Here is a 15,603-nt window from a genome sequence, read left to right as displayed (position 1 = left end):
TCTGTCTGTCTGTCTCAAAAGGGACTTCATTAGCAGCTTGCAGTCTTTCTCTTTAGCTAAAACTTTCAGATTTTCCACTTTTAGATGAGTGTTATATATATATCACCAGAAGAAGAAAGTTATATAGTGCAGCCATCTCACACAGGCACAGAACACCTTCCTTGGTCACCATGCAACATAGTTTTAGATTTATTTCATATATATTAATGTTTTGCATGTATGTGTGTGTCTGTGTGTGTGTGTGCATGCACCTGCCTCATGTGTGTTTGATGCCCACAGAGGTCAGATGAGGGGTATCAGATATCAGATTTCCTGGAACTGTAGTTACAGCTGATTGTGAACCACCATGTGGGTGCTGGGAATCCAACCCAAGTCCTCTGCAAGAGCAGCAAGGGTTTTCAACTGCTAAGCCATCTCTCNAGCTCAACCTTAGAGCTTCTTTATTCATAACACCACCAATCAGGAGCAAGGAGCCATGAAAGGGTGAATGCAGACACATCTACACAGAGGGTTGCTGGTCAGCACACAGAAACCAGCTGTGCATCTGGGGGAGACGTGGATCACATGTTTAGAGAAAGCAACCAGTGTAGAAGGCTACTAGCCAGCCTACCTGTGTGGCTTCTGAGAAAGACTGGAGAAATTGGCTGAACAGGGTTTGGGAAAGACGGATAGAGGGGAACAGGAACTTAGAGGCAATGGCCTAATTCTGTGTGATGGTCTAATGTCAGGGGGTTTTGTTTGTTGTTTTTAAAATATATTCATTTTTATGTATATTGCTATTTTGCCTGTACATATATTTGTGCACCACATGCATTGAGTTACAGACAGTTGTGAGCCACCATGTAGGTGCTGGGAACTGAACCTAGGTCCCTGGAAGAGCAATTGGTGCTCTCAACCTCTATGCCATATCTCCAGCCTCTATCTTTAGTGTGTGTATGTGTGTTTGTGTTTCCTGAATATGTGTTTATGCACCATGTGTGTGCCTGGTGCCTATGGACAACAGAAGAGGACCTTGGAGCCTCTGGAGCTAAAGCTACTGATAGTTGTGAGCTGCCCTGTGGGCTCTGGGAGCCAAACCCAGGTCCTCTGGAAGAGCAGCAAGTTTTAACTGCCGAGTCATCACTCTAGAACTGTGTAATGGTATTTATACACACTTGTCCAAGACTATGGGAAGCCAGACACCAAAACTGAGCTACTGTGTAAGCCAGGGACTTAGTAAAGGTCATGGCCATTTAAAAAGCAAGTTTCTGGGGATATTGCCAAGGAAGCTGGGTATAGGGAGCTCTAGGGACCTCCCTGTCTTTTGCTAAATTTCCTAAATTAACTGCTTTCAAAGCTGTCTATTTTTGTGTTAATCTTTAAATTACATTTTATGTATTTGTGTGGACATTTGTATAAGCATTTAGAGGCAATAGAGGGAAACCAACTCCCAGTCCTGAGGCCAAGAGACAGGGGATAATTTGGGGGGAGTCTGTTCTCCTCCTATGGGTCTCAGGGATCAAATGAACACATTTTATCTTCTGAGCCATCTCGCCAGCCTATAGTGAAAGTTCTCCAGTGTCTCACCAGGCTACACCTCCTCCATGAAGGTCTTGGGCTCAGTTCCTAAGAGCCTCTGCTGCAGCTGCTCTGCCAGGCCATCTGTAGAAAGTCTTCTCTCATCACACTGTACCCCTGTGGACCTGGTTTGTGGGGCACACAGTAAGATGTCTGAGTGGATCCTGGGTCTCTCGGCCTTTGAGAGGGATGCAGTAATGCCACCATAGGCTGGCATGTGTCTCATCTCCCATGGACAAGCTCCTCAAAAGCAGTGGAGAGGAGTGTTAGCAGTGATGGTTCTGGTGGGATGGCNTAGGAGTCCTCACAGTCCCTCCTGTGTCGGCTGAGGGGCTTAAGTTTGCTGCAGGGCACCTGCTCTCCTGAGGGTTTCTGTTCCCCCGACATTTTCAGTGTAGTAAAAAAGGTGCTGTATATGCATGTGGTTATAGTGGTCCAGTTACAGCTGGCCTAGGCCTCTGCCATGGGATGGCAACACCACAGATCACCACAGCTCTGTGGAGGTTGCTTAGATATACCATGAGTCTTTCTTGTTTCTCTATGACAAGCCCAAGTATCACTGATGCTCTTGGTGACCTGCTATACAAAGGACACTAAACACTGTAGACTGGATCATTTACCTATAGGTGTGAGCTAGGAAGGAACATAAACAGGGCTCAGCTCCAAGAGCCTCAGAACCTGGCTCACACTTCAGCTTGCATAGCCTATGTACACCCTACGCCAGTGGTTCTCAACCTGTCGGTAACAACTCCTGAAGGGGTCACATATCAGATATCCTGCATGTCCAGTATTTACATTATGATTCACAACAGTAGCACAATTAGTTATGAAGTAGCAACAAAATAAATTTATGGTTGGGGGTCACCACAACATGCGGAACTGTATTAAAAGATCACAGCTTTAGGAAGGTTGAGAAACCACACTTCTCTAGCCTCACCTGTGGAGTTGGGACCATTGTGGCCATGTCACAAGCCTTTGCTTCATTTGTGACATATATTTACATAGGCCTGTGGACATGGCTTATAGAAGGTAGCACTGTTCTGTGACCTGCTGNTTCTGGCAGGAGGACTTAAGGGGATCCATAGCTGGGGCCCTGGAAGGGCTGTGGCTCTGATGAAAACCGGTAAGATTTTTGTCTGCTGGTTCCAGATAGAAACATGTGTATCTAAGGTCTGCATGGGGAGCAAGGCTGCATGGAGCCACAGCTGCCCAAACCCCAGCCACTCTCATGTCTGATCACTGTCCCTTGACCAGGTGTGGATGACGGTGAAGACATTCCCCGGGAGACGCTAATTGGGATCTATGAGCGAATCCGTAAGCGAGAACTGAAGACCAATGAGGACCACGTGTCCCAGGTGCAGAAGGTTGAGAAGCTCATCGTGGGCAAGAAGCCGGTACGCAGTGGCCCTGGTCCTTTATCCCTCAGTGTAGTCCTGGGTCAGCTCTGTCACCACTGGAAGGGCCCTCCCAGCCTGGGATGGAGCTTTTCCTCTTGCAGCTGCTGCTTACCTGAGAACATTAGGCCCTCAAGTGACTAATGGGCCACAGTGGCATGTGGTTTGTTGTCTGCTCAACCCTGCCCTAGGGATGCCCTTAGNTCCTCCAAGAGACCACAGCAAACCAGGACCTCTGTGGGGCAGTACTCCTGGGCAGCCTGGTGGATGAAGAGAAAAAACAGATGTTGTGGAGGGTTGGGGAGCCACCTTTGGGAACATCAGTTCACTTCTTGTGTGTTNTTTTTTCTTATAGATTGGATCCCTGCATCATGGTCTTGGCTGTGTGAGTACTTTGCTGTTCTTCTGCCATGCCTCAGGCTGCTACAGAGTCCAAGTTCATTTCCAGAGAGAGCCTAATCTCAATTTCATAGTTACCCAGCCTCACACCTTTGTGGGTCCTAAGATCTTAGCCATACAAAGAAGGTGATGTTGGCAAGCCAAGCAGATGGAGTCCTGGCTCTACCTGTGGGTACCCTGCTGACCCCAGACCTAGACAGTGTGCCTGAGAGGACATATGTGTAGTCACTAACGGCTTTCCTGCCTCCTCCACTCCTCTCCATCATTTCCTTGCTCTGCCCTAGCTCTGTCCCTGTCCCTCACACTTTATACCTCCACTGTGCCAGCCACCCCATGTCTGGCTACCCATGTCCCAAAGTATGTAACCAGGCACATGCCTGGCAGTCTCCAGTATGCCCAGCTACTTGTCCTCAGCCCTCTCAGGGCAACACACACACACACACACACCTGGCTCAGAGCCAGGACTTCCACAGCAGAGCTGGGCCTTGCTGATGGCTTGCACCCTCTGCCACAAAATACTGGCTTATAATATGGTCTGGAGGGGGATAGACTGGTATGGTGCAGTTGGCGGGGGGGGGGGTGCTCCTGTAAACCAGTAGCAATATTTGTAGCAGCATGTGAGCAAAACACAGGACAAGGTCCTGGCCAGATCCCCAGAGTGGCTCAGACTATCTAGAAGCATCAAAAGGCACCAGAGGAGTAGGGTTTGAGTGAATGTCCCTGGGATTCAAATCAGAGCACGGCTCTGTAGTGTCCTGCAGCACCAGCTACTCTAAATTCTGTGTGCCTCAGTTTTCTCATTTAGGGAGGACTCTGGGAAGATTGTCTGCAGAAAGGGGGCTGATAAATANAGGTGTTTTGGGGGACAGACCACATGGCTTCCTCTCTGACACTGAGTTCTCTGTGACATATGAGGGAGCCAGCTGAACACATGGGAAGGGATCATGGCAAATGCAACCTAAGTCCTGCCCAGAGAGCAGAGGCCAAGAATCTCAGTGCCCCTGGGGACAGGTGACCATAGTCTGGTGTCTTTTCCTGCACAGGTGCTGTCTCTTCCCCATCGACGACTAGTCTGCTACTGCCGGCTTTTTGAAGTTCCTGACCCCAACAAACCCCAGAAGCTGGGACTACACCAGCGAGAGATCTTCCTGTTCAATGACCTCCTGGTGGTATGTGGCNTTGGGAGAGGGGGTTGGGAGACCCAGATGTCCTTATGCCCATGCCTGAGCAAGGACACTATCCCAGAGTCTGATTTTGAGAGACTCTAACTCATAGCCATGAACAGGGGTGTTCCTTGCCCCATGTCAACAGCCAGAAGTCCTGACTCCAGAGTGCTCTATATTGTAGGACTCTATATCTGGCCCCACTCTGCTGCCTCATAAAACTCTAAGACTTTAGGGGAACCTATGTGTGCCATTCCCAAGTGTGTATCACTGCCACTTGGCAGTGTAGAACTCTGCCCTGCTCAACAAGTTACACAATCCCAAGCTGGTTGGAAAGTCCCCCCCGCCCCCTTTTGCTTTCTGTTGCTGTGAAAAACACCATGATTAAAAGCAACTTGATGAGGAAAGGGTTTAGCTTAGCTTATGGTTCATCATGAAGGGGAGTCAGGGCAGGCACCAAAACAAAGCAGAGACTGTGGAGAAATGCTGCTTACTGACTTCTCAGTTCCATTTCTTATACAACCTAGGACCACCTGCCCAGGGGTGGCACCACCCACCTCAATCAAGAAAATGCCCCCATTGACTTGCCTACCAATAGAGACTTGCCACTCTAATAGATTTTCTCAGTTCAGGTACTTCTCAGATGACTCTAGTGTGTCATCATGTCATAAGGTAGCCAGTACAATTACCCCACTGGCTGGCATCTTGTCTCTTTGGTAACAGTGCCTGCTTTAAAGGCCAGAGACCTCACTCAGACATGAAGGTTCAAAGCCTTGAACAGATTACCCCAGCTCTGAGTGTCCTCATGTGCAGAGAGCCTCTCACATGTGATGGGCTTTCCAGCTATCTGCCAGCCTGAAGACAACAGTTTTGTTCTTAGGAGCAGTCCCTGAAAGAACAAGCCCTGACCTCTGAGGCCAGCACCACCCTGCCTTAGGCGCCTATCCCCAGTTTTGGGCTTTAGTGCCAGTCAAGATGGCATGGGGACCTTAGCTTCCATACCAACACTGCAGCTCAGCTCCACATCTGCTGCCCTAGGTCACCAAGATCTTCCAGAAGAAGAAGAACTCGGTGACATACAGCTTCCGGCAATCCTTCTCCCTCTACGGCATGCAGGTCCTGCTCTTCGAGAACCAGTGTGAGTCCCTAGGACCTGTCGGGTGTGACGGGGAATGTTTCTTTTCTCCGCCCNGTCACCTTCAGCTGTGATGCAAGCCTTCTGAGTTCACACTCCTTCCCTCTTGGACTAGACAAATAGAGTGGTACTCTGCTAAGGACCAGGGTTTTAANTGGCAGAAGTGGGTGCATCTGTGACATGTCCAAGAGAAGCATTCAGTTAATAGTCCGATGACATGCAAAAGCTGAGAGTTCATTACCCTGAGACTGACCCCTGCTCTGTAATCTGGGCACAGCATTGCCTATCCCTCCAGGACTTAGTGCCTGGCAGTGGCCACAGGCTTCAGGCTAGGCTGTTGCCCATGTCATGCAGAGGCCATGCTTACAGTTTTGCCTCTACAGAGCCCACTTCAGGGCCCATCCCAGTGCACACCACACTTACTCTCTGGCCAGTGGACCATATAATAACTGCTGACTCCACGGCCCTTCCTCTCCTCCCCTGCAGACTATCCCAATGGCATCCGGCTGACGTCTGCTGTCCCTGGAGCAGACATCAAAGTGCTAATAAACTTCAACGCTCCCAATCCTCAGGACCGGAAGAAGTTCACTGACGACCTGCGGGAATCTGTCGCTGAAGTGCAAGAGATGGAGAAACACCGAATAGAGTGTAAGTCCCAAGCAAGACACAGAGAAGCACTCCATAGCACATAAGTCCCAAGAGGTCTTCCCAGGGAACCTTCCTGTCTTGTGGCAATGACAATATTCNGAAGTGATTGGTACCAGAATTCCTTGAGCCCAGCAATGGGATATCCAGGTCTTTGTCTCCCCCATCCCACCCCTGCCCCTACTATGTGCTTGGGGAGCCATCCTTCCCCTTAGCACACTTCTTAGCCTCGCCCTTGTTTCTGTCACTGTGGAGTTGGCTTATGCTATTCAAACCTTATCCTTGTCCTAACTGCTAGGATCCTGGCACTAGGTCTCTACACTGTCCCCACCTCTTCCTCTGTTGATGTGGGTGGCCCACTCTTTTTCCCCATCCAGGCCTAACCTGCAGCCTTCCTAAACCCTAAATGCTAGTCTTCATTATCACAGACAGCCTGGTCCCCAGGCACTGTCCAGAATGCCATCATGCCCCAGCTTTCCCAGGAATCTCCTTCCCTCTTTCCAGGAGCTAGGGCCCAGAACAGTGGCCATTGCCTCTCACTGTTCCTCCTGCTCTGTTGCAGCGGAGCTCGAGAAGCAGAAAGGTGTCGTGCGGCCCAGCATGTCACAGTGCTCCAGCCTCAAAAAGGAGTCAGGCAACGGGACACTGAGCAGGGCTTGCCTGGATGACAGCTATGCCAGTNGCGAGGGCCTCAAGCGCAGCGCCCTCAGCAGCTCACTGAGAGACCTCTCAGAAGCGGGTAAGAGCTGGGCTAAGACGCACCCTCCCAGCTGGTGCATGCAGGACTGAGGCCTGGCAAACAGGCAGTCATGGTGCTGGAAAGGGCTGCTCNGGAGTAGACACAATGCTCTCTGAAGTCCACGAGTACTCCAGGACGGTAGCGGAACACAGAAGTGTCCACAGGACAGTCTGTGCAAGACAGCCAGGGATGGCACCCCACTTCCCTACTTCTCCCAGGGTCCTTACTGCTTTCCCCTGTACCAACTGCTCTAAGGCTAAGAGCGTCAGGCTGGTGCATCCCAAGTGCTCTCTGCTGCTGTGTGTTCTATGCTAACGAATGAAATGGATCGAAGCCTACTGAGCCGCTGGGAACCCTTTTGCCACTCACNNTCTTGGTTTTGCTTCCTATAGAGCTCCATTCCTGAGAATTCCAGGCCTTTGTTAGCCCAAAGCCACTGCTGCAGTAGGTGTAGAGCTCCAGGGTGTGGGGATAACCGTGGTAGAAGCTGTTCACTATCAGTGATGTTGCCTTGTTTCTGTGGTTTAATTTGGTGCCAGCCACTTAACCCCCTCAAGCCTCCTAGGTTTCTTATAGGTACTTATAGAGTACTATGAGGCTAGGGAAGCTGCTTTCAGTGTCTTCCAGCCTTGGAGAGGAAACAGTCGCTGTCAGANCAGCAGCCCCTTAACTACCACAAGTGTCCAGCCAGTCAGTGTGCACGGAACAGTGTGACCTGGGCTTATTGTGGGGCCCTCCGAGCCTGCCCAGCACTCCCTGCCTGCCCTCCCACCACAGCTCTGCCTCATACTGCTTTCTCATTTCTCAGGAATTGTTTTCTCCTTTTTTGAGTTTTCTTTGCTTTTGTCATTTTTTTTCATAGTGAGAATCTGACACTCACCACCAGCATGAGGGTTTAAGCCAGGGCTTCTCAACCTGGACACTGGCNACACTCTGGGGCAGATAACTGCCTGTCATTGCACTGTGCCTGGGTTCACTGAGGCCAGCAGCACTTGCCCAGTTGTGACAACCTGTTGCATCTCCAGAAATGCCAGGTGTCATATGACTCCTGGTTGAGAACCACTAGCTTCCCAGTGGCCTGTTCAACCCAGCCATGTCACTCGACTGCTTGGGCCCTGGGGTGGTTTGAGTCTGTGCAGTGGTCCTGCTATGTCTGAAGCCCAGGGCAGCAGGCTCAGGGATGCCCTGGTGGTTGCATCCCTGCAAGGATGGAGCTCCTTGATGCCGCTGCTCTCTGAAATACAGAGGCAAAGATCCCAGGGGCAAAAAACTCAGAGGGGAATCTCAGGCATCTGAGTCCAGACCAAGACCACCTGTGATGCCCAGTGAAGCAGCAGCTTACCCTGGAAGACATTGGCAGGGCACCTGGAGAGGCAGGGTGCTTGACCTGGGCAATGGGGCCCCAACAGGCAGCCAAGTCATCCTCACTCTCCATAGCTGCCACTGTGCAAAGTCTGAGGTGATGACAGTCAGGTGCACTATCATGAAGATGCAGGCCTTTGGTCAGGCAGGGTACCCTGAGAGAGTACCTCTGATCTGCAGTAGCCCATCCACCATGGACAAGGCCTGAGCTCAGCAAGAACCTGGGATGGCTCACAGGCAAGTTCATCCTTAGACACCTCCCTTTGGGAGAGGGAAGGAGACCCAGCTCTAGGCCTGTCCTCTTCCCTTGGCCACAAGAGCCAGAGTCTGTCATAACAGACACTGTAGTAGCTGTGCCCAGCTTGGCCTACCCAGCTATTGACAAGCACCAAGTTCTCACAGAGAGGTCATTCCTGGAATCCCAGAGGCTTCGTATCCTGTACCAAGGCAGTCCATCTATGAGAACTGGTGGCACTGAACAGCTATCTCACCTCCTACTGCACGATATTCAGCCACAGAGACTGTGGGCAGCATGGGTTCTTGAGTCAGCATCTGAAGCCTATGCCATTACTCTGCTACCATCCATGAACAGGCAGTCCTTGTTCTCGGTTTCCCAAGCTACCATGACAACTCAATGCATTGTCCTCAATAGTGAGTGAGGTTTGAGGGCCAGAATGCAAGGAGAGCTCAACCTATCTCTGAAATGCAGCCAAGTCTTTGAGGACCATATGAGACCCTTCCAGATGAACCATGCAGACCAGGGGGTGAGCCTATGCACCCAGTATGTCTTGCTCTCATTGGCCTGAATGTTTGAACAGGAGTGTGAGGTGCAGCGGTGAACACCCAGCTCTGTGATTGATGGTGGAAAGAGCTGAGACGTGGAAAAGACGAAATTGAAGAAACTATAGCTCCCACTGGGCAGTACCACTTCTCTCTGCTCCAGTTTGGGCTGCAGGATATAAGCCATCAGGACTTTTCTGGAGAGCCCCAAGCATGAGGGGTTTGAGAGCTTGTTTGAAAAAAATGACAGCAGAGAGGGGACACTCATCACGTTCATGTGGCGCAACACTGTCCTGGCCTCCCAAGAGCAGTTTGGAGGCAGGAAATACCAGTATCACAGATGGGGAAACTGAGGCCAAGAGCCTAAGCAGTAGTGAGTATCCTTTGCAGCTCAAAATCTACTTTTGCTTGTCCATGGACCTCACTGGGAACTCTTGTATCTGCAAATGGGGAAGCAACCTTTCTTCTCACCAAAGGAAGGGGCCATCTCTCTGGAAGCCCAGCAGCTGACGTCTACATGGCGCAGTGCTTTCCCTGACTCAGAGTCTCCCATGAATCTGGGACTTGGGAACAGCAGGCAAAAGAGGAACTAGATGTCCTCCTCCTCATCTGCTTGTCACTACAGGTCCTCTCAGTGGCCATGGCAAGGCTGAGAGACCCATAGTTGTCTTCACCTGATACTTTCGTGCAGTTCAGTCTCCTTTTAGNAGCAGCAGCTTTCAGGGCCCTGATGATAGGCCATGGCCCCCTGAGAGGCACACAGCAGCCTCTTCATCTTCCAGTACCCACCAACACTTTTGTACCCTGTCTCTGCCATGATGCTTCCCTCTGATGCCTACAGCATGATGCTCAGCTCATAGCCAGTGCTGCACCTGCAGAAGCTTATGGGAGATCCAGAAGGGAGCACAGCGCCATGCCTCTGCGCTCATGCAAGAAGTCAAGGCAAGGCTTCTGAAGGGACCATTGAGGCATGAGTGAGCTACCCAACTTCCCTTTGACATAAACAGCATACTCTGATGAGCAGCTACAGTTGCTGTGTCCTTGTAGACACTTTTGGACTTAGAATGCATTGCAGTATCCTGGGTAAGGGGAGCTAGACTCAGGAANCAGGGCACTGCACAAACCAAACCACAGCCCCAGAGGACAAGGGGCCCAAATCTCAGTTTCCCCTTGACCAACTGCTCTGCCCCAAACAGCAAGGAGGGGAATATATATATATGTGAACATGCATGTGGATATGCATATATATATACATATATGAAATCCACTGGGGATCATGGGGCCTTGTGCTGTTGTAGAAGCTGTACCCCCAGGCCCCATCTGAGGCTGGCTGCACTGAGTCAGGTGAGCAGGCAGAAGTTTGAGGTGGTAGTACCCACATCCCCACCTCAGATCCCTTCCCCCAAACCACAGTTCAGGATATGCATTATAAAGTTGGACCTAGTTTTAAAAACATTTTCTCCCTTTTGCCAAGTGTTTGTTCACGCCATTGTTTTTAAAACTCCTCACTGTACTGCTGCCAGCCTCCCCACTGAGCCCATTCAAGCCCCATACCTGGCAGACACATGGGCCAGCCCCAGCTCTGGGCAGTGGCAGCGGCAGGTGGCAGTGGCACCAGGCCTAGTGTGCGTGTCTAACCTCTGGTATTGCATGTTCTGGGCAGGGAAGCGAGGGCGTCGCAGCAGTGCGGGATCGCTAGAGAGCAATGTGGAAGTAAGTAGGAAGCACCCGGTCCAGCTGGCCATCCTGTGTCACCCACCCTTGGTTTCTATGTTGTCTTTTTTTGCTCTTCCCTCCCCTTCCTGCAGAGACACAGACTTGGCCCTCCCGCCCTGCCTGCCTCCGCCCTGCATGCAGCTTCTCTGCCTAGAAGCATCCATGCCTCTCACTGCTTGTTCTGACCCAAGGGTTGCGGAGAGGGAGGGTGTGGATTTTGTGTTCTCATTCCACTTAACCCCTGTTCCCCGTGGTCCCTGAGCATGATGAATGTCTTGGCTTTCAGGTCCTGCCCCGGGCGCAAGCGCCACCCGCCCCTCACTCATCCTCAGCTCTCACTGTTGGATGTATTAGCCCCACTCGCCTGTCCCTGTGCTCTGCCATCCATCGCTTCCTTCCTGGAGTTTTACTGGCTGTGTGTTTGGGATCAGGACACAATGGAATCGCTTAGCTAGTTCACAGGAGGAGTTTCTGAGAGAAAGGAAGAGTCAGTGTGGATTTCATGAGCTCTCACTCATCCCCCCATTGCTTCCTGATGCCCACACCCTGACTCTGCCTATAGACGTTTTACTCCTCCTGGGTTTGTAACAGGCAGCTGTGAGGAAAGTCCTAGGCCACGCTCCACCCCCAAGGATAAGTTATAGGGTCCTACCTGTCTGATACCACCTTCCCCAGACACCTGTGGACCCCCACATGGGCAGAGGTCCCAGGAGAGTTTAAGGCTTCAACTTTCTAGGAACTAGGTTCATTCCTTTTCCACACTCACTGCCACTCCTTGGCCTCACATGCTCACAACATCCCACCTACCTACCTACCTACCTACCGTGATGTGGGCTGATGTCTCAGTCTGGCAGCAGCGTAGCATGAGCAGAAGCATCCTTGTGCTGTTTCACAGAAAGGAGATGCCCCTCACCTCCATCAGGACCAGTCCCCAGCTGCCCCCGCACAGGCCGAGCCCGCATCCTTCCTACCCTCGGGCCTAGCAGTTCAGTGGGTGACTTCTGAGTTTGGAAAACTTGGTCTGGCCTGTGTGCTTTGAGATCTTTTTTAATTTTGGTTTCTATGAATTTCCTTTTTAGGGCTCCATCATTAGCAGTCCTCACATGCGCCGGAGAGCGACCTCAACACGAGAGTGCCCATCTCGCCCCCCCCAGCCCGTGCCTAACTCCTCCTCTCTCCTGGGTTCTTTGTTTGGGAGCAGGAGAGGGAAGCCCCCTCCCCAGGCCCACCCACCCTCAGCCCCTCCCCCAGCACCCCCTCACGCCCATCACCCTGGGCCCTCAGAAGGCCCACTGCATGGGCATCATGCACAGTACTGCCATGCGCAGCAGAACCCTCCGCCCTATCACCACCACCACCACTACCACCCACCCCCCCACCTGCAGCACACCCACCAGTACCACCATGGCCCACACGGCGGGCACCCCCCGTATGGGGCCCATGCACACAGCCACCCGCCTCTGCCCACAGCTCATCCTGGTCATGCAGGGCACTCAGCGCATCATCATGGGCAGCCCCCTGCCCCACCGCCCCCCACCAGCAGCAAGGCCAAGCCCAGCGGCATCAGCACAGTTGTGTAGTCAGCCCAGGCAGCCGCCTCCCACACACCAGGCACACAGAGGCCTACCAGGCACCAGCCTCAGACCAGACAAGGGCACCACTATTGCCACTCCCTCTGCCCTCATAGCCTGGGTGGGCCTGTGGGCTTGCCTTCCATGGAGCAGAGCTCCCACTCTGGCTTAGCTCTGGCACCCAGTCCTCCCTTGGCCCAAGGCTGGACCTCAGCCACCACTGGCCTTGACATGGCGCTGACCAAGGAGAAGTGGGACTGCCTCTCACCCTGTCAGCCCCCAGCCCCTCATTCTACACACATCTGAAAACTCATCCTAGCAAAGGAAACATAAGATAGAAAAGTCAGACAAAGCAGAGCCAACCCCCAGACCGGCTGTGTTACTGTTTTGTTATTGGCAGTGGGCAAAGTAATAATACTACTACTAATAAGTAGACCTGATAAGGGTGATGAAAATACGTAAGTAAACTTTATATAATATAAATATATAAATATATAAATATATATATATACATACTGTATAGGTAGTGTTTGTGTGTGAAAGATAAGCATTTCATCCACAAAGCTAGCACTAGGGACCTCCTAAGGACTGCCACTTAGGTGGCAAGAAGTCAATCTAGATACATGTGTGAGTAGACCAAAAAACCCTGCTAGAACAAACCCAGATCCTTCCATATTTTCATACGAAGAGACTCTAGCCTGGCTGAAACCTTACACGCTCATGACTCACTGTGCCAAGTAACACAGCACCTGACTGTCTAATACCCCACTCTGCTCTGTATAGCCCCCTATTTTATTAACAGAGTACTATTCTAAGTAACCAGTATTATAACTGCTGTTATCTCCAGTAAGCAACTAGGCAAAGTGCAGTCAACTCTACCCTAGTACTTGGGGCAACCAGTCTAGAGCTGGCTGTCTCAGGACCTCAGCCCCACAGATCCCTAGACACTTTATACTGGCTGCCATAACTTTGATCTCCNACGCTCTACATTCCTTCCCTCTGTACATGGTGAGCCAAGCTCCTCCTCCCCCACAGTCCTCCCAGGGCCCACGTGGCAGGGGAGGTTCCACCCCAACACAACGACCACTCATCTTCCATAACTCCCTCATCCAGTTCCCAGCCCCAGCAGGCGGGTGGCGTGAGCGCTGGGCGGCCCAGGGCGGTGTGTGTGTCCCGTGTTGTGTTCTGAGTGGCAACAGCAATCACTGTAATTCCATGCAGCCATGTGCTCGTGACCCCTGTGTCATCATTACACCTGGCCAATGAGTGCTTGGCCCTGGCCAGGTGAAGCCCCCACTGCCTCTCATGGTCCAGTGAGCTGCCAGGCCCCACATGCCCCAGCTGTGTTCTTGTCGCTTCCATGTGTGACACCATGCACTCCCCTGGGGCCACGTGCTGCCCATGTTCCTGTGCCTGAGTCACCCACGGGCTGTACTTTACAGTTTCAGCCCTTCCAGCCACCACAGCCTCCAGTGCTGTGCTCCTAAGCCTAGGACCCGAGGACTGCCTGTGGCCTCTGCCTGCGCGGAGGCCCTTTCAGATTGGAAGAAGTTGCCACCTGACCGTGGGCTGCGTCTAGGACCTTGTGAGCCACCGGGGCCTGCCCAACCACAAGAGAGATCAGGAGCCTTCTGGCCCATCACCACTCTGCTGGCCTGCTTGGGTCACCCATTTCCCTCCCCTTCGTGTCACCATCGTCGAGGTCACGTACCAGCAGATCTGCAAACTGAGCACTTTGTATCTGTGCAGAGAGCAAATCCTGCAACATGGAGGTCAGCCTTCTGTCTCATGGTGGCTGGACCCGCCCACCCCATCCTCTGTCAGCATGGCTCATCTTTCTCTTGTCATCTACACAGAAAGAGAACTGATTACCATAGTGTATCTGACTGGGGCCAGCTGGCGAGGAGCTGCCTGCTTCACAGTGCCCCAAGTCCCTTGCTTATGCTCCACGTACTGTCTGTCCTCAATTAAAGAACACTGTCTGACAAGGAAGGGGGACTGCTGCATGTGACCTGGCACCAGTCGTGTGGGGCTGTGCTCTCTGTATTGTACATTTACAAAATACACCAGTGTTACTGTTGGCAAATAGTTGGAGTGATAACATTAAATATGCCGGCTTTTTTTTTTTTCACCCTCTCTGAGCTAGTGGTAAGTCAACCATGAACTTGAGATTGTTCTGAAAAAGACNTGGCTGTTAGATACACTCTTACTCTTTTTGAAGGGACACTCGGGAACAAACTCGAAGGCCCAATTTATCTGGTAGGGTGGAGTNGGGCCTCCCTCTCTCCACAGTGTCCTGTATTCTCCTGGCCAGCCAGGGCTCTGGGCTCCTCCCATGCTATCTTTCATGTGTCCTAGAGACAAGCTGAGGATAGTGGGTGAGTTCTAAGGACCAGGCTTCTAAGCATACTCAGTCTTTCTCTGAGTTGCTAATTCAATGTTATCAGATCAGGGTAATGAGACCTTGTGATCCTGTGTTGTTTTACAGACAGGGACTTGTCTTCATAGGATGTGCCTGGGCCTGCAAGTCACACAGCAGAACTAGCTTGGAAAGCATAAGCTTTTTTTTTTTTACTGATGTCCCTTGTTGCCTGTTATTCAGCTATGGCATTGAGGCACTGAGTGTCTACACTTCTATTTACCACTGTCAGGATACACTTAGGGCCTTCACTAATGACCCGAGTTATTCTGGTCATCTGTGGAACTGGTGACAGATGGNATACCTTAGGGGAGGCAGCTGGTAACATCACAAAGGGCTTTCCAGGGACAAGAGTGAAGTTGTGGATTTGTATTTTTTGAAGCTCCCAAGTGAGTTGTAATGTGAAAATAAAGTTCACCCTAATGTGCCATCATTGTCCCCAGCCGCCTGATGTGGAGCATGCTCTCTAGCACGTTTTAAAGCCTCCGTGTTTTTTTTTAAAGGGTTAAGCATCAGGGTTTGCATCTGTGCTGTTCAAAGACTTGAGAGCCACCCTGTTGTTTTGTGGTGGGGGAGGTGGGTGACTACCATCTGCACTGTGAGGAAGACCCAGCCAAAGTATCACTGAGCCCAGGGTCCTGTGGGAGATCCCATAAATCCTGAACCTCACGTAGTGTCACTTTTTCAGGTCATTCTACTCTGGTCAGCAGGGCTTGGTCTCCA

At 51.5% G+C, this 15,603-nt stretch overlaps 1 protein-coding gene across 10 annotated transcripts in view; it reads left to right on the top strand.

Moving 5' to 3' along the window:
* The window catches only part of Iqsec1 (IQ motif and Sec7 domain 1), a 151,018-nt gene extending 135,708 nt beyond the window's left edge, over positions 1-15,310 (top strand). For 7 of the 10 annotated variants that reach the window (XM_029478927.1, XM_021164330.2, XM_029478926.1 and 4 more), the window contains 8 exons: positions 2,812-2,951; positions 3,307-3,336; positions 4,394-4,519; positions 5,552-5,651; positions 6,135-6,296; positions 6,856-7,032; positions 10,838-10,887; positions 11,970-15,310. In XM_029478927.1, the coding sequence (XP_029334787.1) occupies positions 2,812-2,951; positions 3,307-3,336; positions 4,394-4,519; positions 5,552-5,651; positions 6,135-6,296; positions 6,856-7,032; positions 10,838-10,887; positions 11,970-12,470 (1,286 nt within the window). In that variant the 3' untranslated portion in view covers positions 12,471-15,310. The remainder of the gene's footprint in view (positions 1-2,811; positions 2,952-3,306; positions 3,337-4,393; positions 4,520-5,551; positions 5,652-6,134; positions 6,297-6,855; positions 7,033-10,837; positions 10,888-11,969) is intronic. The other 3 variants (XM_029478930.1, XM_029478929.1, XM_021164331.2) reach the window with 2 other exon arrangements.
* The last annotated feature ends 293 nt before the right edge of the window (positions 15,311-15,603 follow it).

Source organism: Mus caroli, chromosome 6 (assembly GCF_900094665.2).
Source record: "Mus caroli chromosome 6, CAROLI_EIJ_v1.1, whole genome shotgun sequence".
Lineage (NCBI taxonomy): Eukaryota > Metazoa > Chordata > Mammalia > Rodentia > Muridae > Mus > Mus caroli.
Note: the sequence above shows the minus strand (reverse complement) of the source record. Positions and strands in the feature narration are given on the sequence as shown.